The 25,214-nt window shown below is 35.2% G+C and overlaps 1 protein-coding gene across 1 annotated transcript in view; it reads left to right on the top strand.

Moving 5' to 3' along the window:
* The window catches only part of CCDC73 (coiled-coil domain containing 73), a 121,948-nt gene that overhangs the window by 56,558 nt on the left and 40,176 nt on the right, over positions 1-25,214 (top strand). Inside the window, exons 7-10 of the mRNA XM_058546199.1 lie at positions 5,146-5,281; positions 5,515-5,594; positions 24,021-24,149; positions 24,650-24,709. Coding sequence (XP_058402182.1) covers positions 5,146-5,281; positions 5,515-5,594; positions 24,021-24,149; positions 24,650-24,709 — 405 coding nt within the window. The remainder of the gene's footprint in view (positions 1-5,145; positions 5,282-5,514; positions 5,595-24,020; positions 24,150-24,649; positions 24,710-25,214) is intronic.

Raw genomic sequence — 25,214 nt, 5'->3', positions numbered from 1 at the left:
ATTCCTATTTAATGCAGAAGGATTTTTTTTTTTTTCTGTATATTTGATTGAGCAAGTTTCTCCCATATCCACTTAAATCTTCAGAGGGTTTCTTAGGTAGGTTTATGCTATTTCAATCTTCCTTCTTTGGAGCAGACTGTAAGGCAAGTAAAATTAATTTTCTAGTAAAGTTTATATATTATATATATGAGAAGTAAGAAATGAAAGATCACTCCTTGTAACATTAAATACAAGAACATTAAAATTGTTTTGGTATGTTAGAAAATAAAAGAGCCTTAGAAAGATTGCTAAGCTTGATTGAATAAAAGAAGTGAAAATTCTGTTGCTATTCAACTGGAAAGAATAAAGATAATATTGTCAGACTATTTTAAACTACAATTTTAATTAAGAAGCTGAAAAACTAGATCCCGGTTTAGCTTTAAGTACCGTGACATTTGTACTGAAAGTCATCTTCAACGCTACAGTGGTTTTACACAAAATATAGTGAAATTGCATAATGTGCCCACTGACCTGGGAGATAAGGCTACAAGTTAAAGGTCAAAGGCAACGTAAAATGTGTTTTGTTTTATTCCACTTTAAAATCGCATCAGCTACTTGTAATCTTAAAAAGAACCATGGAAACATGCAGTATACTTTTGGTAGTTTTTGGTCATTTCTGAGTATTTTGTTATTGTGAACTACAGCCTGTTAAGAACCTACTAAAATGATATTTGAGTTATAGTTACAATTTTTTCTGACAGTCCAAAGGATTAAATCAGTTTGAACTAAAATAATTTTATGTATTGATATGTACATTTAATATTTTGTGCCCATTTTGGCAGAATATTATACGCATTTTAGATAAAAGTTAAAAATAATCTTTTTTTATAAACATGCTTACCTTATTCTTTTTATGTTATTCTTATGTAGTTCAGATGACCTTTTCTTTATTCAAAGTGCTATACAGTATTCAGTAATTCAGTTAATCTTATTTTATTCAACTCAGTACATTATTCTTTTATTTGACTCTGTGGGCAAGACAGGAAATAATGATGGTCACATGTCAAGGTAGGCCTCTGGGGAACAACTGATAAAGCTAGATGTCCTAAAAAATAATTTTAAAAAGTAGTATTAAGAATCTTTTAAAGAAGTTCATGATCTCCTAAAGGTGAGCCCTTAACTACTAGTAAATTTCTGTCTTTTGGGAATTCAGTAAGCTGATTTTCATTTAGAGGAGGTGATATGTCTCTAGATAAATTAATACAGTTATGAATTGAAAGATTCATCTATCTCTAAAAGTACCCAAACCTTCACTTGAGCAAATGATCACATTGATCATTACCAATAAAAAGAATGCAACAAAACATGTTAAACTATACAATGTCAGATTAACTGTTATTTTGATTTGGTCATTGGTGAAAGTCTTTTCTGTTACTGGATAAGTGGTTACTGGATAGGTGACTGTGTTGTGTAACTGAGTAACTAATAGAGCTTAATGAATGAAGTAAAAACTTATCCAGCCATCTCTTAGTTATATTTTATTTCTTTTTTTGTATATCACTTTCCTCTAAAGAAGAGACTTATAAGAAAGATTTATTTTTCTGTATTAAATTAAAATAAATTTTCAATATTGAAGATTTTGATACAATTTGGAATTACCGCATATTTTCTTTCAGAGTAGAATGTTTTTAAGACTGAAGACTTGTCTGGAAATAATCTTCATGACTATAAATATTAGGTATATAGGTACACACAAAGTATGTGTAGCTTTACTTTTTTTAAGTAGTGTATGCCTTATATTTGCAACTAAAAAGGTAAAAATATCTTCAAGATGCTGTAGGTTTTAAAAAAGTGACTTTTATAATCCCATTGATTTATTTTGGGTTCATATTGAAGAAATTGAAAGGTACGTTGCAAAAATAGAAATGAAGACTATATGAAATTTATTTTGGGGTTTTTATCTTTTCCTCTAAAGTTTACTTATAATGAACTAATTGTTTTAAGGGAAATTACTTGTATCTCCAAAAGTTTTCAAATTAATCTCTGTAAGGAAATAAGGAAGAAGTGAGCAGCTATGCCTTTTATTAGTAAATGTAGTTCTAAAAAGTTATGTGCAAACATTATTTTTAAATTATTCCTATTTTAAATGCCTCAAGAGGATTTTAAGTAAACTTTTAGATGACACACACACAATTATGCTTGTGCTTTCTTTTCTTTCTCTAATCTTTGATTTTCATAGATTAAACTTGTTTAAAATGACTTACACATGTATTTGGAAAGCAGTGAATCCTGCCATTGTTTTCTTGTGGACAGTTTTTGCATTTAGTAGTAAAATGGTGTAAAAGAAAAAATAAAACTTGAATCAATTCCCACAGGGAAAAAAGAACAAAACAGTATGTACTTAGCTATTTCTTAGTCATTTCAATGAAATAAACTTTATTTATTATGGTATAGTATGTAACATTACAGTTTTAATAATAACACCATCAATTTATTTGTATTTATTTGTATTATTCTTAGGTTTCACTCACGCAGGTGTTACCAATCTACTTTTTGTTGTTGCTTCCCAAAGAATTTAAACTATTTGCTGACAGTCATGCAGTTAGTGGCAAACTTGACAACTGGCCTCTTCATCTCATTATCAAAACTAAATCAGGGCATCCAACTAGGTTCCTGTATGAACAGTCCCATTTGGACCTGTAGGGGCTAATAAGTTATATAGGTGCCTATGTGATTTGAAACTCTTTATAGTATTTATCATGGCCATTGAATAGGCTAATGCATTTGAAAATCAGAATTATGTCATGCAAACAAATGAAACTTCATTTCAATTGAATTCAACTTTAGCCTCAAGCAAAGGATGTTGAACTAGAGTATATCACAGATTACTCTAATGTGTGTAGAGCTCTGTATATGTAGAAAATGCCTCTGAAATCACTTTGATCTTTGCTGCATTTTTAGGTATCAGGATCGTTAACCTTTGCAAGCATTGACAGCCTATTTTATTCACAACTTTTTAACTGAAAGGTTAAGGAAGCCTTAAGGAAATATTAATATGTAGTAGACAATATTCTCATAAAGGATACATAAAAATTGATTTGAAGTAAAAAATTGAAAAATACTTTGAATTGAAAAAATGCCTTTAGACCAATTTTCAGTGAACTTGTATTAGGGTTCTACACGTCTGCTGAAAACGAATATAATTCTCTAGAGAATTAAGTGGTATTTTAGAGGAATAAAATATGATTCATTATTGTTCATTGTTTAGTTATTGATAATAGCAACTACCCAGGTAGGCATAAGATCTCAGGAGTAAGTAAACTTGTCAACTTGTTTGCATTTATAGTTGCTACATAATTAACTCCAGTGACTTAAGTAGTGAATTTGAAAAGCCCATAGAAGTGCATGAGAAACTTTGAATTGATATATCATAATCATTACCAATGATATTCTCACTTTGCTTAAAATCATTAAAAAGTGTCTTTTAAAAAGTTATCATCAGATTTGTCTAGATAGTATAGTTAGGTACAACTTAAATTATAGTATGTGTTCTTTATTCATATTAGAGAGGGCTGTTCTTATTCCAAATAAAAATTAATTGTAATTATTGAAGACACTTTTTTCAGGGAATAATAATAACAAAACATTATATTGTACCTATTACATATGAGAGGCTCTGTTCTTAGTGCTTTATATGTGTTAATTCATTTTATCCTCACAACAACCTATGAGAGAGATACTATTATAATCTCCACTTTAAAGACAGGGTAGATAATTTCTCCAAGGTCATACAGCAGAATTGAACATAGGCAGACGACCTTTTGACCACTCTACTATACTGCCTGTACTTTGGTTTTAATCAGTAGAGAATGGCTCTGGTTAACTTATGCAAAAGGAAATTTAGTGGAGGCACTCACAATCCATCAGAGAGTGAAGAATAGGTTTGAGAATGAACAGGGACCAGGGTAATTCCAGAGTTTCTGAAGCAGGATGTAGGAACCCAGGACAGAGGTCTCATACCAGTCTGGATAGGATCACCGCTAAACTTCTTTAGTTTTATAGTCTTTTTTGCTCAAGATTCAAATTCCAAGAAGGTAGAAATCAGTTGGTTTATTTTGGGTACGATTGCTCTTCACTTCACTAGGGAAGAATAGGACCCCTGAATTTTAGTTCTACTAGATTGTAATGAGGAAGAAATATTGCAAGTAAATAGTTGGAATTGTGGTACTGTTGGGTGAGGGAAATAGATGCTGGCCAGGCAAATCTAACAAATTTCCACTGTTGGAACTCTATGGGACAACATTTCATTCAGAAAACAGTTACTGAGTGCTAGTCGATGGGCCCACACTGTTCTTTGTTTGTCATTGCTCATAGAAGCTGAAGCACGTGGCAAAAATGAATGAAGTTGTGAAACCAATCAATGATTCTGCTAATGCCACGTCGAGATCAAAACGTTTAAAAAATAGTGTTGATTCTATTAACGTAATATTTCTTTTTAAAATTTAAAATCATATCTCTTAGTAAACAAGCTCCTTTAGCTGAAAGCAGTGAAGGCCCATATTATATTACACATAGAGTGCAGTTTTTACCCACTATGTTTCCCAGCTTAAGTAGACTTTCTACTATACTACATTGCCTCCCTGCCACTGATACATATTGTCCTCATCATTCCATTTTTTGATGCAGTGAGAAGGTGCTATATTCATTAAAATTAATCTAAGAAAAATTACCTGAGTTTTGATATGCACATCATAATTATGCCAGCAAATTTAGAGAAAAAAATTTCCTTCCTAAATTATCAAGAGTATTGCTTTAATAGTCCCCCCACTTTGCTTAATCTTGGACTGGACTAATTGACTTTTCTATAAATAAAACAACCAGTTGATTTTGAAAAAGAAATTGTAAACAAGGGAAATATAACCTTAAGTGACTATTTTTTTACAAGAAAAAAATGTGCCTCTATTTTACATGGACTTAGAAATATCTCCTAACATTTATTCCCTATGGTGTACTCAGAGAGTACTTTTTCATGACATACTTATGTTAATAGTAACAATTATTAAAAACAGTAAAATTTTATATATCTTTAATATATATAAATGTATGTATGTGTTATGTATGTATGTGTTATGTATGTATAACACTTAAAATAACTGTTCAAAATAGGAACAAAAAGTCCAGTTACATCTTCTGGCTAAAGAAGATCATCAGAAGCAACTGAATGAAATTGAGAAATACTATGCCACAATAACAGGTCAATTTGGATTGGTAAAGGAAAATCATGAAAAGTTAGAACAAAATGGTAGGTGCTATCTTATTTAAACTTACATATTTAATGGAGAATGTTTAAATGGACTTATTTATAATGAATAAATTGAACTTATCTGATACTAGTAAATAGCAGGTTGTGAATATTATTTAAATTCATTAATAATTATATACATTGCCTTGAGGCTTTTTTCTTTGTCCATGTTAGTGATACTTTCTTTAAAGTGTACGTTGAATATGTTTTCCAAAGTGTCCTTTATATTGCAGTTTGGGAAGCAGTACAGTTAAACAAAAGTCTTTCAGCCTTAAATAAAAACCAAGAATCTGAAATATGCAGTTTAAAGAAGGTATGCTTGATACAATTTTGTAGTATTATATAAAAATTATAGTCTAAAATAATTAGTTTTATGAAATATTACTAGAAAAAGTTGGGTAGTTTTTTTCGGCATAAAGATAAAATGTTTTAAATACAGATTCGTAAACTTTGAGTTATGATTCCACTAAATGCAATGAATGAATTTTTTCTAGTCCATTCAAAATATTGTTTCATTGACTTGTGACCAGTGGCATACATTCTTATGATGATATGCATAGCCAGTAAGCATTTGCTATATGTCAATCTCATTAGCACCATTGATTCATTCATTCACTCATTCATCTGGTATTTGAGTGACACTATGTGCCAGGTACTATGTAGATACATGTATGAAGAAAATAAAATATATTCCTGCTTTTTTGAAGTTTATACTCCCGTGGAGGAGTTAGACATAAAACAAAAAGTCACACAGATAAATAATTTAAAACTGTTATAAGTAATATGAAGAAAAAGTAAAGGATGTGATGATGTTGTAATAGGTGACTTTATTACATTGGAGGTAAAGGGGTGGGGGATGGAAGAGAATAATGTTTCAAGTAAGGGGAACAGCACGTGCAAAAAGCCTTGAGGCAGGAAAGAGTTTAGTATATTTGAGGAACTAAGTCTGGTATGGCTGGAGCATCTTGAGCGAAGGAGTACATTGGACATTTATTGGTTGCTTCCAGCATCAGTATTTTCTCTTCTCCTTCCTAAACTCATCCAGATTTTTGTTTTGATGCCTTCAGCTTTAGAGATGAGCCCTAAATTGGCAGAAGGTCATAAACATATTTCATTCCTCTGGCTACAGTCATTGGTTCAGGAATGGACAAATGACCTTAGCTAGTGGTTATAAACCAGGAAGAAGGTATAAACCAGGAACGACTCCCACTGTGCCTGGCAGTCGTCCTACAACCATGAGAAGCCAAAAAGGAGGAATCTGACAATGTGGATACCAGATTGGTGTGATATAAAGAAACCTGTTCTTTGATGACATCTTTGAGTCCCTGGATTGACCAATCCTACATTTGCCCTACCTCTAGACTTTTCAGTTCTATGAAATAAATCCCCATTATTATTTAAATCAGGTTAGGGTCAGTTTAGTTTTCCATTATTTGCAACTGAAAATATCCCCACTGTTACAAGGGGAGAGTGGTATGAGAGGAAGGAGAAGTAGGCAAGGCCTTGTTCTTTCTACAGAGAATGACCTCTTGTTTCCTTTCCCTACTCCCTTCAAAGCCCCGTCTAAAATAATATCACTTCAGACCACCTCCCTGTCCCTGAGAAAATTAAGTACCTATCCTTACTCACATTCAGTAAATGCCTTGAAACAACATTTACTGAGGGCCCTTTAAATATTTGTTAATAAATTACACTGTAGTGTAATTTTGTAGTTATTTAATTCAGCAGTGTGCAAAATACCGTCCCTTTGTCCCTCCAGATCCAGAGTTATCCATCCTTCTCTCTTTGTAAGGCTTACCTATACGGAATGCATCCATGCTCTCATATCTTCTGGCTTCCTGTTTAGTTGGGCCAGTGGAAAGCAGCCTGAGCAGGAGCTGGGAGGAAGGAAAGAGAGTGAATCAGTACATTTATTCCCCATTCCCTCCCCATGGGATCACTTCAGGGTGGCCTTGTCCCTCAACACATCACTACTTTTCTTAAATTGACCTACTCTACGTGACGCTCTCTTTCTGGGTTCCAGTAACCTCTCTTCTTGTCCTTTTGGTATTAGGGATGGTGACAGCTCCATTGCTGCTAGCCCCTAGAACTTGCACCATTTTTATGGTTCTTTTATATTGTGTCCACACTTTTGCAAGTAAACCATCTTTAAATTATCCTAATTTATGTGTGCCATCTGTTTCTTGTTGGGATTCTGCCTATACACTTGGTTAGAGTATAACACTAGTGAGGCCAAGGTTGTAAATCCAGTTTCTGTATAAGCTAGTTGATTTAGTACAGAGAAACTTCTTTTTCATTGTCAAAGCTAACATCCAAACCTCAACTAGCCATCTTTCAAATACATATTTTGGACTCAAAAGATGAATGAATATAAATGGTGTTGTTCAGATAGATCATTAATTTTGAGGAAAATTTAAATTTTGGGTCAGTGTTTTCATCTTGATTCTAAAGGATTCTCCTTTTAAAAGGGGGAAAAAAACACCCCAAGCATTTATAGCTTTATGTATACATCAAATTTCACTATTTTTATTTATTTACATTAATAAACTTTATTTTTTAGAGTAGTTGTAGCTTCACAGCTAAATTGAATGGAAATTATAGACAGTTCCCAAATACTCCCTCTCCCACTATCAACATCCTGCACCAGAGCGGTGCATTTGTTACAGTAGATGATCCAACACTGACACATCATTATCATCCAAACTCCATAGTACTAGGAGTTCACCCTTTACTAGGGTTCACCCTTGGTGTTGTACATTCTCTGTATTTGGACAAATGTATAATGCTATATATCCATCATTATAGTATCATACAGAATAGTTTCACTGCCCTGAAAATCCTCTTTGATTTGCCTTTTCATTCCTCTCTCCCCCTAGATCTTGGCAACCACTAATCTTTTTATATCTTTATAGTTTTGCATTTTCCTGAGCGTCTTATTGTTGGAATCATACAGTATGTAGCCTTTTCAGACTGACTTCTTTCACTTAATATTCGCTTAAGGTTCCTTTACGTCTTTTCATGGCTTATAACTTATTTCTTTTTAGTACTGAGTAATATTCCATTGTCTGGACGTACAACAGTTTATTTATCCATTCACCTACTGAAGGACGTTTTGGTTCCTTGCAAGTTTTGGCAATTATGAGTAAAGCTGCTATAAATACCTGTGTGCAGGGTTTTTTTGTGGACATAAGTTTTCAACTCCTTTGGATAAATACCAGGGAGTGTGATTGCTTGGATTGTATGGCAAGAGTATGTTTTGTTTTCTAGAAACTGCCAAACTGTCTTCCAAAGTGGTTGTACCAGTTTGCATTCCCACCAGCAATGAATGAGAGTTCCTGTTGCTCCACATCCTCACTAGCATTTGGCGATGTCAGTGTTTTGGATTTTGCCCATTCCAGTAGGTGTGTAATAGTATCTCTTTGTTGTTTTGTTTGCAATTCCCTAATGACATATGATGTTGAATAGCTTTTCAAATGGTTACTTGCCATCTGTATATCTTCTTTGGTGAGACGTCTATTCAGATCTTTTATTTTTTAATTGGGTTGTTCATTTTCGTATTGTTGAGTTTAAGAGTTTTGTGTATAATTTGGATAACAGTCCTTTATCATATTTGTCTTTTATAAATATTTTCTCCCAGTCTGTGGCTTGTCTTCTCATTTTCAACATTGTCTTTCTCAGAGAAGAAGTTTTTAATTTCGGTGAAGTCTAGCTTTCAATTATTTCTCTAGTGGATCATGCCTTTGGCATTGTATCTAAGAAGTCATTGCTATACACAGGGTCGTCTAGATTTTCTTCTATGTTATGTTCTAGGAATTTTATATTTTCACATTCAGGTCTATGATCCATTTGAGTTAATTTTTGTGAAGGGTATAAGGTCTCAGTCTAGGTTCTTTTTTTTTTTTTTTTTTTTGGTGAGGAAGATCAGCTGTGAGCTAACATCCAATGCCAGTCCTCCTCTTTTTACCAAGGAAGATTGGCCCTGAGCCACCATCTGTGCCCATCTTCCTCTACTTTATATGGACGCCGCCTCAGCATGGCTTGACAAGCAGTGTGTCGGTGTGCTCCCGGGATCCAAACCTGCGAACCCTCGGGCCGCTGAAGCAGAGCACACTCACTTTAACCGCTGTGCCACCCGGCCGGCCCCTAGATTCATTTTTTTGCATGTCAGTGTCCACTTGTTCCATCAACATATGTTGAAAAGATTATCTTTGCTCCATTGAATTGTCTTTGCTCCTTTGTCATGTATCAGTTGACTATATTTATGTGGGTCTATTTCTGGGTTCTCATTTCTGTTCCATTAATCTAATTGTCCATTCTTTCATCAACACTACCTGTCTTGATTACTGTAGCTTTATAGTAAGTCTTGAAGTTGGGTAGTGGCAGTCTTCTGACTTTGTTCTTCTCCTTCAATATTGAATTGGCGACTATGGGTCTTTTGCCTCTCCATAAAAACTTTAGAATCAGTTTGCTGATATCTACAAAATAACTTGCTGGGATTTTGATTGGGATTGTATTGAATCTAGAGATCAAGTTGGGAAGAACTGACATCTTGAAAATATTGGGTCTCTCTATCCATGAATATGGAATATCTCTCCATTTATTTAGTTCTTTTTGATGTCTTTCATCAGAGTTTTGTAGTTTTTCTCATATAGATCTTATACATATTTTGTTAGATTTATATCTCAGTATTTCATTTTGGGGATGCTTTCATTTTTGGGGTGTTTTTAGCACCCCAAAAAAACAAAAGGTAGTGTGTTTTTATTTTCAAATTCCACTTGTTCATTGCTGGTGAATAGGAAAATGTGAAATAATAGAAAATATATATGTTGGTCTCTGCCCTCAGTTCCTGGCACAGAGCTCCTAAAACCCTCATAATTTCCCAAGTGATAAGAGCACAAGGAGCATCTCTTGTTCTGATATTTGGTCTTTTGACTCTCGCCCTGTCACAGGACTCCTAAAGGCCTTGTACATTCCTAAATGATAAGAGTACTAGGAGCATCTTTTGTTCTAATGAGGTGACTCTGGGTGAGCTCCTCGTTGGCTCCTGGATGGGGGCTGGTCAACAGAAAGACCAAGCCATGATTAGAAGCTTGAAATTTTCAGCCCCATCTCTCTCTTCCCCCACTTCTCTGGAGACGGAAGAGGGGCTGGAAATGGAGTTAGTAATAGGTCATGCCTATGTGAGGAAGCCTCCATAAAATCCCAATAGTATGGGGTTTAGAGAGCTTCCAGGTTGGCAAACACATCCACATATGAGGAAGGTGACACACCCCAACTCCATGGGGACAGAAGCTCCTGCACTCAGGACTCTCCCAGACTTCACCCTATGTATCTCGTCATTTGGCTGTTTATCTGTATCCTTTGCCATATCCTTTAATGAACTAGTAAATGTAAGTAAGCTTTCCCTGAGTTCTGTGAGCTGTTCTAACAAATTAATCAAACCTGAGGAGTGGGTCATGGGAACCTCTCATATAGCCAATAGGTCAGAAGCACAGGTGACAACCTGGACTTGTAATCAGCATCTGGAGTGGGATGGGAGCAATCTCTTGGGACTGAGCCCTTAACCTGTGGGATCTGATGCTATCTCCAGGTAGAGACTGTCAAAATTGAATTTAATTGTAGAACACCCAGCTTGTGTCATGGAGAATTGCTTGATGGAGGTAAAACCCCCACACATTTGGTGACAAGAAGTAACAGAAGTGAAGTGTTCTGTGTGAGTAGTAAAAGGGATGCACAGCAGAAAAACGAAGAAGGATTGGGTTTTTCCCTATAAAGGAGGGAAGAACTGTAGGTTTTTCCAATACAGAAAGTGATTGACTTTTGTATATTAACCTTGTATCTTGCAACCTTGCCATAATTGCTTATTAGTTCCAAGAGTTTTTTGTTGATTCTTTCAGATTTTCTACATAATCAATCATGTCATCTGTGAACAAAGACAGTTTTATTTTTTTCCTTCCCAGTCTGAATATCTTTTATTTCCTTGTCTTGTTGCGTTAGCTAGGGCTTCTAGTACAGTGTTGGAAAGTAGTGGTGAGAGGAGACGTCCTTGCCTTGTTCCTGATCTTAGTGGGAAAGCATCAAGTCTCTCACCATTAAGTGTGATGTTAGCTGTAGGGTTTTTTTTTTACACTTTTTTTAATCAAGTTGAGGAAGATCCCCTCTGTTCCTAGTTTGCTATGAGTTTTTATCATAAATAGGTATTGGATTTTGTCAAATGCTTTTTCTGAATCTATTGATATGATCATGTGATTTTTTTCTTTTGTCTGTTGATATAATGGATTACATTAATTGATTTTTGAATGTTCAACCAACCTTACGTAACTGGGATAAATCCTATTTGGTCATGGTGTATAATTATTTTTTTATATCGTTGGATTCAATGTGCTATTATTTTGTTGAGGATTTTTACATCTGTGCTCATGAAAGATACTGGTCTGTAGTTTTGTTTTCTTGTAATGTCTCTGGTTTTGGTATTAGGGTAATGCTGGCCTTACAGAGTGAGTTCAAAGTATTCCCTTTGCTTCTGTCTTCTGAAAGAGATTGTAGAGAATTGGCATAATTTCTTCCTTAAATGTTTGGTAGAATTCATGAGTGAACCCATCTGGGCATGGTGCTTTCTGTTGTAAGGTTATTAATTATTGATTTAATTTCTTTAGTGGATATAGGACTATTTAGATTGTCTGTTTCTCCTTATGTAAGTTTTGGCAGATTGTGTCTTTCAAGAAATCGGTCCATTTCATCTAGGTTATCAAATCTGTGGGCATTGGGTTATTCCTAATATTCCTTTATTGTCCTTTTAATGTCCGTGGGATCCATAGTTATATCTCCTCTTTCAATTCTGATATTAGTAATTTGTATCCCCTCTCTTTTTTTCTTAGTCTGGCTAGCCTTGTTGATTTTATTGATTGTTTTAAAGAACCAGCTTTTGGTATTTTTGACTTTCTCTATTGATTTATTGTTTTCATTTTCATTGATTTGTGCTCTAATTTTTATTATTTATTTTCTTTTGCTTACTTTGGATTTAATTTGCTCTTCTTTTTCTAGTTTCCTAAGTGGAAGCTTAGATGTTTATTTTAGATCATTATTCTTTTCTAATATAGGCATTCAATGCTATAAATTCCCTTCTAAGCATTGCTTTCACTGCATCACACAAATTTTGATGTTATATTTTAATTTTAATTTAGCTCAAAATATTTTAAAATTTCTCTTGAGATTTCTTTTTTGACCCATGTTTTATTTAGAAATGTGTTATTTAATCTCCAAGTATTTTTGAATTTTCAAGCTATCTTTCTATTACTGATTTCTAGCTTAATTCCATTGTGGTCTGACTGTAGACATTGTATGATTTCTGTTCTTTTAAATTTGTTAAGGTGTGTTTTATGGCCCAGAACATGGTCTGTCTTGGTGAATGTTCCATCTGAGTTTGAGAAGAACTTTTAATCTGCTGTTTTTGGATGAATTAGTCTATACATGTCAATTATATCCATTTGATTGATGGTGCTGTTAAATTCAACTGTGTCCTTTATGATTTTTTTGCCTGCTGGATCTGTCTATTTCAGATAGAGAGATATTAAAGTCTCCAAATATAATAGTGGATTCTCTGTTTTTGCTTGCCATTCTGTTAGTTTTTGCTTCTATTTTGATGCTCTGTTGTTAGGCATATACACATGAAGACATTGTTATGTGTTCTTGGAGTATTCACTCCTTTAGCTTATGTAATGCTTCTCTGTGTCCCTCATAGCTTTCCTTGCTCTGAAATCTACTGTGGTTGAAATTAATATAGCTGTTTGTGCTTTCTTTTGATTAGTGTCAGCATGGTATATTTTTATCCATCCCTTTACTTTTAAGCTATACGTGTTTTTATATTTGAAGTGGGTTTCTTGTAGTCACATATAGTTGGGTCGTGTTTTTGGATCCACTCTGATAACCTCTGTCTTTTAATTGGTATCTTTAGACCATTGATATTTGAGGTGATTATTGATATAGTAGGATTAATATCTGCCATATTTGTTCCTGTTTTCTGTTTGTTGTCCTTGTGTTTTGTTCCTGTTGTTGTCTTCCACTCTTTTTCTGCCTTTTGTGGTTTTACTTGAGCATTTTATATGATTCCATGTTTTCTCCTTTGTTAGCATATCAGTCATACTTCTTTTTTAACTTTTTTTAGTGCTTGCCCTAGAGTTTGCAGTATCTTTACAATAAATCAAGTCCACTTTCAAATAACACTATACCACTTCATGGGTAATGCAAGTATTTTAGAATAACAAAATAGTCGTAATTCCTCCCTCCCATCCCTTGTATCACTGCTGTCATTCATTTCACTAGTACATAAACACACATGAACATATATATACACACATAAGAATACATAATCAAATGCATTGTTGCTGTTATTATTTTGAACAAATGGTTATCTGATCAATTAAGAATAATAAAAATAAAAAATTTAATTTTACCTTCACTTATTCCTTCTCCAATGCTCTTTCTTTCTTTAGGTATATTAGAGTTTCTGACCTATATAATTTTTCTTCTTTCTGAAGAGCTTCTTTTAACATTTCTTACAAGGCAAGTCTACTGGCAACAGATTCTCTCAATTTTTGTTTGTCTGAAAAAGTATTTCTTTTTCACTTTTTTTTTTTTTGGTGAGGAAGATCAGCCCTGAGCTAACATCCAATGCCAATCCTCCTCTTTTTTGCTGAGGAAGACTGGCCCTGGTCTAACATCTGTGCCCATCTTCCTCCACTTTATATGGGATGCTGCCACAGCATGGCCTGACAAGCAGTGCATCAGTCTGCGCCCGAGATCCGAACCTAGGCCGCCAGCAGCGGGGCACGCGCATTTAACTGCTACACCACGGGGCCGGCCCTCTCTTTTTCACTTTTGAAGGATAATTTTGGAGGGTCCAGAATTCTAGGTTGGTGTTTTTTTTCTCTGAACACCACTCTCTTCTTGCCTGTATGGTTTTTGAGGAGAAGTCAGATATAATTCTTATCTTTGCTACTCTATAGATAAGGTGTTTTTTTTTTTTCTTCTGGCTTCTTTCAAAATTTTTTCTTTATCTTTAATTTTCTGAAGTTTAAATATGGTATACCTTGGTATAATTTTGGGGGTCACTTTATCCTTCCTGGTGTTCTCTGAGCTTCATGGATCTGTGGTTTGGTGCCTGACATTAATTTGGAGGAAATTCTCAGTTATTACGGCTTCTTCAAGTCTTGCTTCTTTTCCTTTCTCTCTTTCTTCTCCTTCTGGTATTCTCATTATGCATATGTACACTTTGTGTAGCTGTCCCACAGTTGACAGATATTCTGTTATTCTTTTTTCAGTTTTGGAATTTCTGTTGTCATATTCTCAAGCTCAGAGATTATTTCCTCAGCCTTGTCCAGTGTATTTTTGAGCCCATCAAAGGCATCCTTTATTTCTGTTGCAGTTTTTTTGATATGTAGCATTTCTTTTTGATTCTTTTTTAGAATTTCCATCTCTCCACTTAACATTATCCATCTGTTCTCCCATGTTTTGTCTACTGTTTCCATTAAAGCCTTTAGCATATTAATCATAGTTTTTTAAAATTCTTGGTCTGATAATTCTAATATTCCTATTGTATTTGTCTCTGGTTCTGATGCTTGTTCAGTCTCTTCAAATGTTTTTTTCCTTTTAGTATGCCTGGTAATTTTTGGTTGAAAGGTGGACATGATGTGCTGGGTGAAAGTAACTGCAGTAAACAGGCCTTTAGTATTGCAGTGATGAGGTGCGTAGGTGCATAGGTGAGTCCTATGATTAGGTCTCAGTCTTTTGGTGAGCTGTACCCCTGGATTGTGAACTTCACCGGTGCTTCTCATCTCCCCTGCCCCAGGTGGTACAGTATGGTTGGAGGGGCTGGAGTTGGGTATTTGCTGTCCCCCATGTAGTTTAGGCTGAGGCCAAATAGTTTCTCCTGAGGCGAGGCCTTCTTAAGAAGAACAGAATGCTCTGGCTATTTCAAAATGATTCCTTTTCCCTTCTTCCTGCTGGAAGCAGAAGGGAATTTTTCTCTGATATTCACTGTGAGAGGACCTGGAGGTGAAATTCACAAAAGTGTGGGGGTCCCCCCTATGACTGTGTCCCCTGAATTTTTTTAACTCTCAGGGTTGTCCACACTGAGCCTCTGGCATTTCATCAGTTACAGTTCAGGTTTTCTTGCCCCAGCGCTGCTTCCTGCTGAGGTTTCTGTTCTGGTAATTTGTGAGTCTCTGTATTCACCTGCCCATCTATCCAGTTGTTGAGGCAGCAGTTTGCCTGGTGACCTCATTTCTCTGACAGATCTAAGAAGAGTTGCTGATTTTCAGTTTGTTCAACTTTTTACTTGTTATTTGGACAAAGTGGCAGCTTCTAAGCTCCTGACATGCTGAAGCAGAAACGAGAAGTCCCTCTGTTTTTATATTTAAACGTAATTTTACTGAAATTAAAAATTTAGTAAGCGTCTAGAGACACAGGCTTAAATTTTGAAGAGGAGTGTTTAGTGCGACCAGAAGACTGACATATACTTTAATGCATAATTCAAGAAATCAGGAAATTTTACTGCTTTCTCTTCTAGCATCATTCAAGGAAAGCAGGATCACTTGGCATAAAGATTGAAGTGGCTTCTAAATCCTAAGCCAAAGTTCAAAGACTATTAATATTTGTAACACTGTTACATCTGGGTCTTTGGTCTTATAACTGCCAATTAATTGGTTTTATATTCCCTGGACTCTATTTTTTTTTTTTTTTTGTGAGGAGATCAGCCCTGAGCTAACATCCGCCAGTCCTCCTCTTTTTTTGCTGAGGAAGACGGCCCTGGGCTAACATCTGTGCCCATCTTCCTGCACTTTATATGGGACGCCGCCACAGCATGGCTTGCCAAGCAGTGCGTCGGTGCGTGCCCTGGATCCGAACCAGCGAACCCCGGGCCGCCGCAGCGGAGCGCGCGCACCCAACCGCTTGCGCCACCGGGCCGGCCCCTCCCTGGACTCTATTTTTATACCCGAGGGATCACAAAGTAAGAGCATAGGTGTGGCTCAGTACAGAACGTTAGAATGAGTAGTAATAAGCAAGTGTTCCTAGGCCTTAAAAGTCTTATGTCTATCTAGCAACCTCCTTAAGAGAATAATTTGTATGTAGAGAACATTTCTTTTCAGTCACATCCTAGAATATTAAAGATGACTCTTTTTAATATAAAAAGAAAAAGGAATAATTTGCAAAAATTTGTCTCTAGTCACAAATCAGAGAATTGTTAAAAGGACCATTCATGGGGGCCGGCCCGGTGGCGCAGGCGGTTAGGTGCGCGCGCTCCGCTGCGGCGGCCCGGGGTTCGCTGGTTCGGATCCAGGGCACGCACCGACGCACTGCTTGGCAAGCCATGCTGTGGCGGCGTCCCATATAAAGTGCAGGAAGATGGGCACAGATGTTAGCCCAGGGCCGTCTTCCTCAGCAAAAAAAGAGGAGGATTGGCGGATGTTAGCACAGGGCTGATCTCCTCACAAAAAAAAAAAAAAAGGACCATTCATTTTTACCAAAAACCTCAAATGTGAGTATAAATAACTATATACTGAGTATTTGTGAATAAGCATATTTTCAGTGATGTCTCTTTGGTTCATTTATTTTTTTATTTAATATTTTTATCAATGACTTAAGTGATTAATCATATCAATTTGGTGATTATATTAAAATATTCATATGCCTTTTCAATTAGTTGTTGCATTATTATGAAAATATTATACCTCATACATTTCTGTACTAAATTATGCATTTTTTCCATTAAATAAAGACAATTTTTATTGTAACATAATAGACTGTTGTATTTCTAATGTGTAGTTTAAGACTGACCTGTAGATGGAGATGAGGTTCATGTAAATCCATGGAGAGACACCCTGGGTGGATTTATGTGAAAGGGTGAAGAATATCTCTTTCTATGCTTGAGTGAAATAGTGTTGCTCATGAGCATACTTGCCCCTTTTTCCTAGGTCTTGGAACCTAGGTCAGGGCTACCTAAATATACTGATGTGTCATGCAGTGGTGGCCTCTGTCACTGTGACCATGCTGCCATTCTTGGGAGAGGGATTATATGGAAGGGTAAAGTGAGAGAATTTTATTACCTTTGAGAGTTCCAGGGCTGAGTAGCTGAAAGGATAAGAACTTGAAAATATATTTTAACAGCCAGTTTTTAATATTTCAGATGTTCTAGATACAATAGTTTTGAATTGTGCATGTTTTCATGTAGTCTTGATTTTTAACTTAAAAAAAATTTTTTTTATTTTCTTTTTTAGAAGCTAATCATCTAGTAACCTTGGTTATATCATTCATTTAAAACTTTTAATCATTAATTTTCCCAAAGATAATTTTTATTTTTCTTTTATACTGTTGTATGATTTTGTCCAGAACAGTTAGGTTATTGGTTTGTGATAAGATGGAATTCTTTTGTTTGTGGAGCAAAGTTAAACAGACCAAACTTAATTGTTAGATTAAACCAGGTATTATAGTTTTGAATGCTGAGTTCACCATTATGGCAATCATGAAGAATTCCTGATACTATCTGTGAGCAGCATTCATAACCTCTGCTATTTGTCTGAGTGAACGTCAGAGCGCTCAAGGAGATAGTGATATTTAACAGACTACCCCATACCAGAAAAGGAGGGGTAAAGGAGAAAAGGGCACAATATTTATGACTCTAGGAACTATAAGTTGTAATTTAATGAGATCAAAGCATGTGCTGTTTATTTGCTGCACTAACAACTTTGAATAAAATGGTTAGAAAACAGACAATGTACTAAAAGTTCAGGATATTTAAAAGCTATAAGGGCTGTAAAATCAAAAACATATTTTCAGTGGAAAATCATTTCATGGAGGTCTCTGATTTTAATTTATTATGCTCTCAAAATTAAGTAATTAACATGTAAGAGAAAAAGAAAGACATAAGAAATGATTAGTTTTTACTTTTGTCAGCCATATACTGAGTTTTCACCCCTACCCCCTCTTCCCACTTCCTTGTTGTTTCATAACAATTATTGTAATACCAATTCATGCATTTTGGAGTATCTCCTACAAAACTTAGCTGATTACAACAGCTCCAGGTTTTCAGTTGTTGAAAATTGTGGAAAGACGTAGAAGTCTTTGCACTTTGTAATCTTGACTGAAGAAAAAACTTAAGAAAAAACAATCCTCCTTTATTAATTCAAAGAATTGTAAGCCACTTTATGTGAATAGAAGTTTTAGCCATATACCTCACTTTAACTGTACTTTTATCAATAGGACAGTGTGTCTTATGAGTAAACCTAGAACAGATCACTAGTATGAAACAAGCCATCTAATAATTTACTAAGTTGTTTGACTGTTTATTTGCTTCATACAGGTATATCTTGCTTTAGGAAAGTTTAATATAAAAAAAGTAAAAATTCAAAAAATTGTTGCAAGTTTTCTTTTAAAAATTATCATTTTAGTCTACAAAAAAAGCAGCTTGAGAGCAAGTTTTTAGAAACACCATTGTGTAAAGAAAGATGTACGTTATTTTAAACCCAATATCATTGGTGTCTTTTTTAAAAAATAGAATCAGTTGAGCATAAAAGATTTATTTTTATTACTCAGATGGTGTTTGACTAAATACTGAGTAACAGTATAAATATCAGTCAAACATCCTATAAATCTGAGTTGAGGTAAAACTTTGAGGTCCTCTAACAGATATTTTTCCTTTGAATTAATCTCCTATGTTTTTAAGAAGTTAAATTAATCGCTGGAATGACTACATTTATTTTTATATCCTTCAATATTCTTGGTCAATTTAACTATCATCCAATGTTTTTGAATATTTATCCAAGGTGGAAATAATGAGATCAATAAATTCTTTTGTTCAATAAATTTGTTAAATCAGAGACCATCTGTCTTATGAACTAGAGTAATGTTTTATTATACTGTCTTATTTCTGTAACTGTTTTCTACTGTATTCCTCGATCTGCACTTATAATGCAGAATTAACCTATTTTTAAGCTCACAAGTTTAGGGCTGTTGATTACAACAGTCAAGATTATTTTCTAGCCCAAAAATATGGTATTCTTTTAAATGCTAGTGACTCACCATATACTAAGCTTTATTTTTCCGTTATCAGTAAGAAAATTGTAATGGTCTGTTCACATTTGAGCGTCTGTCTATAACATGGTACTTTTACAGGAGTGTGATTGTTACCTCGAAGCCAGCTGGTTCAGTCAGTGATTAAACCCTCAGTACTATACTTATACCTATCACTTTCTATGCAGTCTTGCAAGCTGAGTATGAACTATTGTGTTGTTAACAATAGTTTGTTTGGCTGACATTGACTTCTCTCACCAAGTATTTTTGTTGCTATCTAATTTATCCTGAATAAATCAACCTTTGATTTCAGCAGATCTTATTTTAGGTAAAGATGAGTCACATTTTTTTTCATATTATGTTCATCACTCTTTTCTTCTTATATTTTCATTATAATTTTTAGTTCCTCTTAGATCCTTGAATGTATTAAGGTGCTATGGGATAAGTATGAAACATAGTGCCTTTCCTTGAGGAGCTCATAGTCCACAGGAAAACTCTTATTGTTATCAGCTATGGAAGAATTAATCTTGAATTCTTTAAATAAATAAAAGAACACTTAATTATTCATAGCACTATTAAGAATTCAGACTACTTTATTTTAAAAGTAGAGAAAATAATTGTAGAATTCCTTTGGATTCACTGTAGTAGCAATAATAGGTAACAGTGCCTAGCACATAGTAGAGGGTCAACAATACTTACTGCATGGAGTACTACATACCAGGCACTGTGTTAATTTTTTAAAAATTATTTCTCCATTTTACAGATGAGGAACTTGAGGCAAGTCAAGTTACCTAAAGTTACACGACAAGGAGAATAGAGCCAGGATTGAAACCTGGAGAAATTTGGCTACAGAACCTGTAGTCTTAACCATTCTGCTGATATAGTAGCAGCATAAGCAGTTTATGCACATAAGTTTCTTCTCTTCTTCATCTTCATTAGAAAGCATATATTAAAAGGGAAGATTGTTAAATATTCCTACTCCGCCATTACCAGCTTCTTATATGCCTTGAGTCCGCACATCTCTAGTCTAGCGTGTCTCTCCCTTGGAACTCATCACTGAACACTGCATCCTTAGGGCTCTTCCATTCAGCTCTCCTCTTTCTCCAGTCAGAGCATCCTTTTCTATCATCTGTACCATTACACACCCAGACCTGTTCTCTTTACTACTAGTCCTTCAGTCCCCACTACTTCACCTAGTCCATTGGCCTTTTCCTGTCTACACATAATTCCCTGCGTAGTATTTCTCAGTTATTCTGTTCATCTTAACTCATCACTTTACCGTTTTCTTTAAAACTAAACCTTTCAACTATAGTCATCCCAAGGAGGTGCATGACTCGGACCATACTGGTGTGGCTTTTCTCCTTTTCCCTGTTTGTAGTCTCATTTGCAAAATAAATATAATGATATCTGTCTTTCCTGTTTTACATATATGTAATAAATATAAAATAATAAACATATAGAAAAGCACTTCAGAAAGTTTAGCATGCTATGGAAATTTATTGGATTATTGTTACTTACAAGTGAAATTAAGATAAAGACAGTTTTGATGGATTCAGCTTTTCTGCACCATAACTATAGGTGGGTTATTTATTTGTATAGGCTGTCAAGACGATTGAAACACAGCCTCATTTGCCTTTAAATTCATTATCAGATAGGAAAGTCTGAAATTCCTTGTGACTCATCAGTTTCTCTTTCTGGCTTCATGCTTGAACTACATTCTAGTTCTACAATGACCACCTCTCTCTAAACTATTTATCTTCCTCAAATCGTCTATAAATTTCATGGAATCATAGAGATTATCTGATCTGGTTTTCATGTTTCTTTGAGTTGCAGAACTCTCTGTTCAAGATGTGGAAGTTCAATGTTAAAACAAATACGGTAGAGCTGCTTGTGCTTGAGGGGAGGTTTGGAGGAACACTAGAGCTGTACCTGCTGGCTCTTTCTCTTAGCAGCTGTGAAGGGACTCCATGGAGCCTCTAGGACTTCTCGAGAGCACAATTTAAAAACCATTAACTGGATCCCACATCCTTCTTTTTTTAGAAAGGGAACTGAAACCCAAGGAGCGTAGGTGAATTACTCAATATCAAGCAGCTTGTAAAAAAGATTCTCCTTTTATCGTTTGTACTGTATAATATTTGTAGTGATATTCTAAACAACCTGTAAATTTTATGGTGTTAGCTGAAATTCTTCTTATAGTAGACATAGTGATAATTCCCCAATATCCATTCCATCTCATAAGATCAGTCTGTTTCTAAGCCAAGTAGTATCATCTCCATTCCTCATGCCAGTGTTTGCTTCAGGAATGAGCATGTGATCCAATTTTGACCAGCAGGAGGTGGTTCAAAGAAAAATTTTGTTACTCTTTAGCAGGAGCTCTAGGAAGAGACAGTAGCTGTGTAATACCTAAATTGGCATCTTGCTCCAGTCCCAAGAATGGGAAGTGGAGAAATGAAAATATCCTAGTTTGTGATGGTACCCTAGTCTTTGAATAAATATCTTAGTCATTGAGTGCCTGAATCAACCAACACAAGAACCTGCCCAACTTTGGACTCCCTGTTATGTGGAAGAATAAATTTCCTTATTATTTGATGGTTTAAGTGTGGTTTTCTGATACTTGTAACCAAAGTGTCCTAACTGATACTGACACTTTGTGTTTTTCATTTCAAAATATTTTTTTGTACAAAATGATAGATGTTTAAAACATAAAATGCATTAGTTTTATAACACCTATGTGATAGTCCACTTTGTAAGGATCTTTTGGTACAAATAAATTCCTCTGGCTCCCTGATTATCTTCCTTTTTCTCCCATTCCTCCAAAGCTCTATCCTGAGGTCTCTGTTTTTCTTTTTTCATATTCTTTCTTTCAGTTGGCTTATACTCCTTAATTCACTCAGTCACTTCATGTCATATCTCTATTTCCAGCCTCACATTTCTCTCTTTCTCCAGTTCTGTATTTTCAACTGCCTGTAGGTCATCTCCTTTAATGACTTATTGTACCTTCAGGGTCAGCAGGGCACAAATTGGATTGATTCTTCATTCTCCCTATCCCTCCTTCCAAAAAAAAAAAATTCATACAACTCTCCTTTCAAAGGAAACAGTGTTGCTGCCTGTGAAGGTGAACCATCCCTGGTACATTGAAACTTCATTTGGGGGAATTCATCATGTGTAACCTTCTATAATTTGAAAAAATATGAATGAAGAACTTTTTTTTTTTGAGCCTATTTTTTGAGCCTAAGCCTATGGCTCAGGCTTAATGATTTGTGCTTTTTAGCTTTCTTAAGAATCGGTATCAGAATATTGTCTATCATAGAAAATATGTTATGTCATTCTACTGAAAATCCTTCAATGGTTAATTCTTCATTGCCTATAAGGATACAATTAAAACTCTTTAGTTTGACCTACAAATATCTTTCAATATAGAATTCTGCCAAATTTCTAACCAAAACTACCAATACTCTACTCCTCCTCCTTATCCATATCATATTAGCTCCAGCCATATCATGTTAGTTCTGTTTCCCTGAAAAATACCATGCTCTTTCATGTTGCTGTACCTTTTTACCTGGAATGTCTACTTTTTTTGTCTTCTTTGAAAATTTATCTTTAAAGACTCAGTTCAAATACCACTTTTCCGTGTAATGCCTTTTTTTTTTTTTTTTTTTTGTGGGGAGGATCAGCCCTGAGCTAACATCCAATGCCAATCCTCCTCTTTTTTGCTGAGGAAGACTGGCCCTGGGCTAACATCTGTGCCCATCTTCCTCTACTTTATATGGGACGCCGCCACAGTGTGGCTTAACAAGCGGTGCGTTAGTGCGTGCCCAGGATCTGAACCAGCAAACCCCGGGCTGCCGCAGTGGAGCACACGCACTTAACCGCTTGTGCCACCGGACCAGCCCCCCATGTAATGCCTTCTTAATGCCCTTAACCAAACTGTCTCCTTAGTTATGCTTCTATACATTTCTGTAATATAGCACTCTACATTATATTGCAATTATTTCTTACATAAATTTTTCTTATTAGATGTTAATGAACTTAGGAGTTGATAATCTTTTATCATCTTTTTATCTGGGAAGATTTTTGTTGACTAAGTAACAAATGAAAACACCCTGCTTCTGGTTGTTTAGTTCATTTAGTTAGTGCACTCTTTTTAAGAGCAAAGATCATGCATTTTATCCCTATATCGTTGTGTTTGCTATTCCATAGCCACAAATAGCATTCTCACCTTGGCTAATTATCTTGCAAGGGAACTGGGGGAAATAGACTTGATGGACCAGTAGTATTATCTTGATATATGAAATATAGTAAATTATAATCATAGGTTTAAAAATGGACTTTAAAACTGTCAGAAAAGTTGGGGCCAGCCCAATGGTGTAGTGGTTGAGTTCGTGTGCTCTGCTTTGGCAGCCCAGGGTTTGCAGGTTTGGATCCTGGACGTGGACCTACACAACGCTTGTCAAGCCATGCTGTCACAGGTGTCCCACATAAAATAGAGGAAGATGGGCACAGATGTTAGCTCAGGGCCAATCTTCCTCAGCAAAAAAGAGGAGGATTGGCATTGGATGTTAGCTCAGGGCTGATCTTCCTCACCATAAAAAAAGAAAAAACTGTCAGAAAAGTACCTTGCTTTGATGAAATATATATGCTGAATTTTCTGTTTGATGTTTCCTATGTTAAGGAGCTAAAAAAAGTAACCTCAGACTTGGTAAAGTCCAAGGTCACATGTGAACATAAGATGGGAGAAGAAAACATCAATTTAACAATTAAAGAACAGAAATTTCAAGAACTTCAAGGAAGATTCAACATGGTATTTAATTAAATGTATTCATGTTTATAAAATTAATATTTTCTAAAACTTATGAGAATTTCCAGATTATAATACAAAAATGTTCCTTCTTTGTAAAGTTAATATACGTAGTAAAAAATATTATGAATCTTTTTTTTAATTGTTAGATAATTTTTGCCATTATCAATAAGACTTTAAGACAATAAAATTTGGCTATAACCATTTTATTTTCACTTTAATATGGTATCATGTAATCTTTTGGTACAGTGATGTCTCCAGAAGAGTGTTTGGAGAAGAGAGATTCTGTGGTTTTTAACATTAACATTTATAAATTTGTACCAGCCTGTATTGGGTATCTAATACATCTTCAGTTCACTAGAATCACTGCTTCAACAGCAAACAGTGTTGGTATTCCGGAGTAATAATAGGTCATGACACTCCCAAATTTGTTGAGCACTGAATTGAATGTAGAATTTGTCAAATTTTATATCATAACTTTAAAATTATTCAAATTTTTTAAGGAATTGGAATTAAATAAGAAGATTAATGAAGAGATTACCCATATTCAAGAAGAAAAACAGGCAAGCAATCATAAGATATTTTGGAAGCTAGTAAATATTTTAAAAACCAGATACCATGTCAGAAATAAACAAATTAAGTAACAAATGGAATCATGCCTAGGTCAGTTCCTAGCACATAGTAAGCACTCAGCTGGTGTGTATTGAATGAATACATGTGTACCTTTTTAACTAGGTCTCACGTATACTCCCATTAAAAAATCAATCAGGGGGCCAGCCCAGTGGAGTAGGGGTTAAGTGCACACACTCTGCTTTGGTGGCCTGGAGTTTGCAGTTTTGGATCCCAGGTGTGGACCTATGTACCACCTATCAAGCCATGCTGTGGCAGGCGCCCCACGTATAAAGTAGAGGAAGATGGGCGCAGATGTTAGCCCAGGGCCAATCTTCCTCAGCAAGAAGAGGAGGATTGGCAATGGATGTTAGCTCTGGGCTAATCTTCCTCAGCAAAAAACTAATAAATAAATAAATCGGAGGAGAAATGGGGAGATGTTCGTCAAAGGGTACAAAC

This window comes from Diceros bicornis, chromosome 7, assembly GCF_020826845.1.
Source record: "Diceros bicornis minor isolate mBicDic1 chromosome 7, mDicBic1.mat.cur, whole genome shotgun sequence".
NCBI lineage: Eukaryota > Metazoa > Chordata > Mammalia > Perissodactyla > Rhinocerotidae > Diceros > Diceros bicornis.
This window is presented reverse-complemented; position numbering and strand designations above follow the sequence as displayed.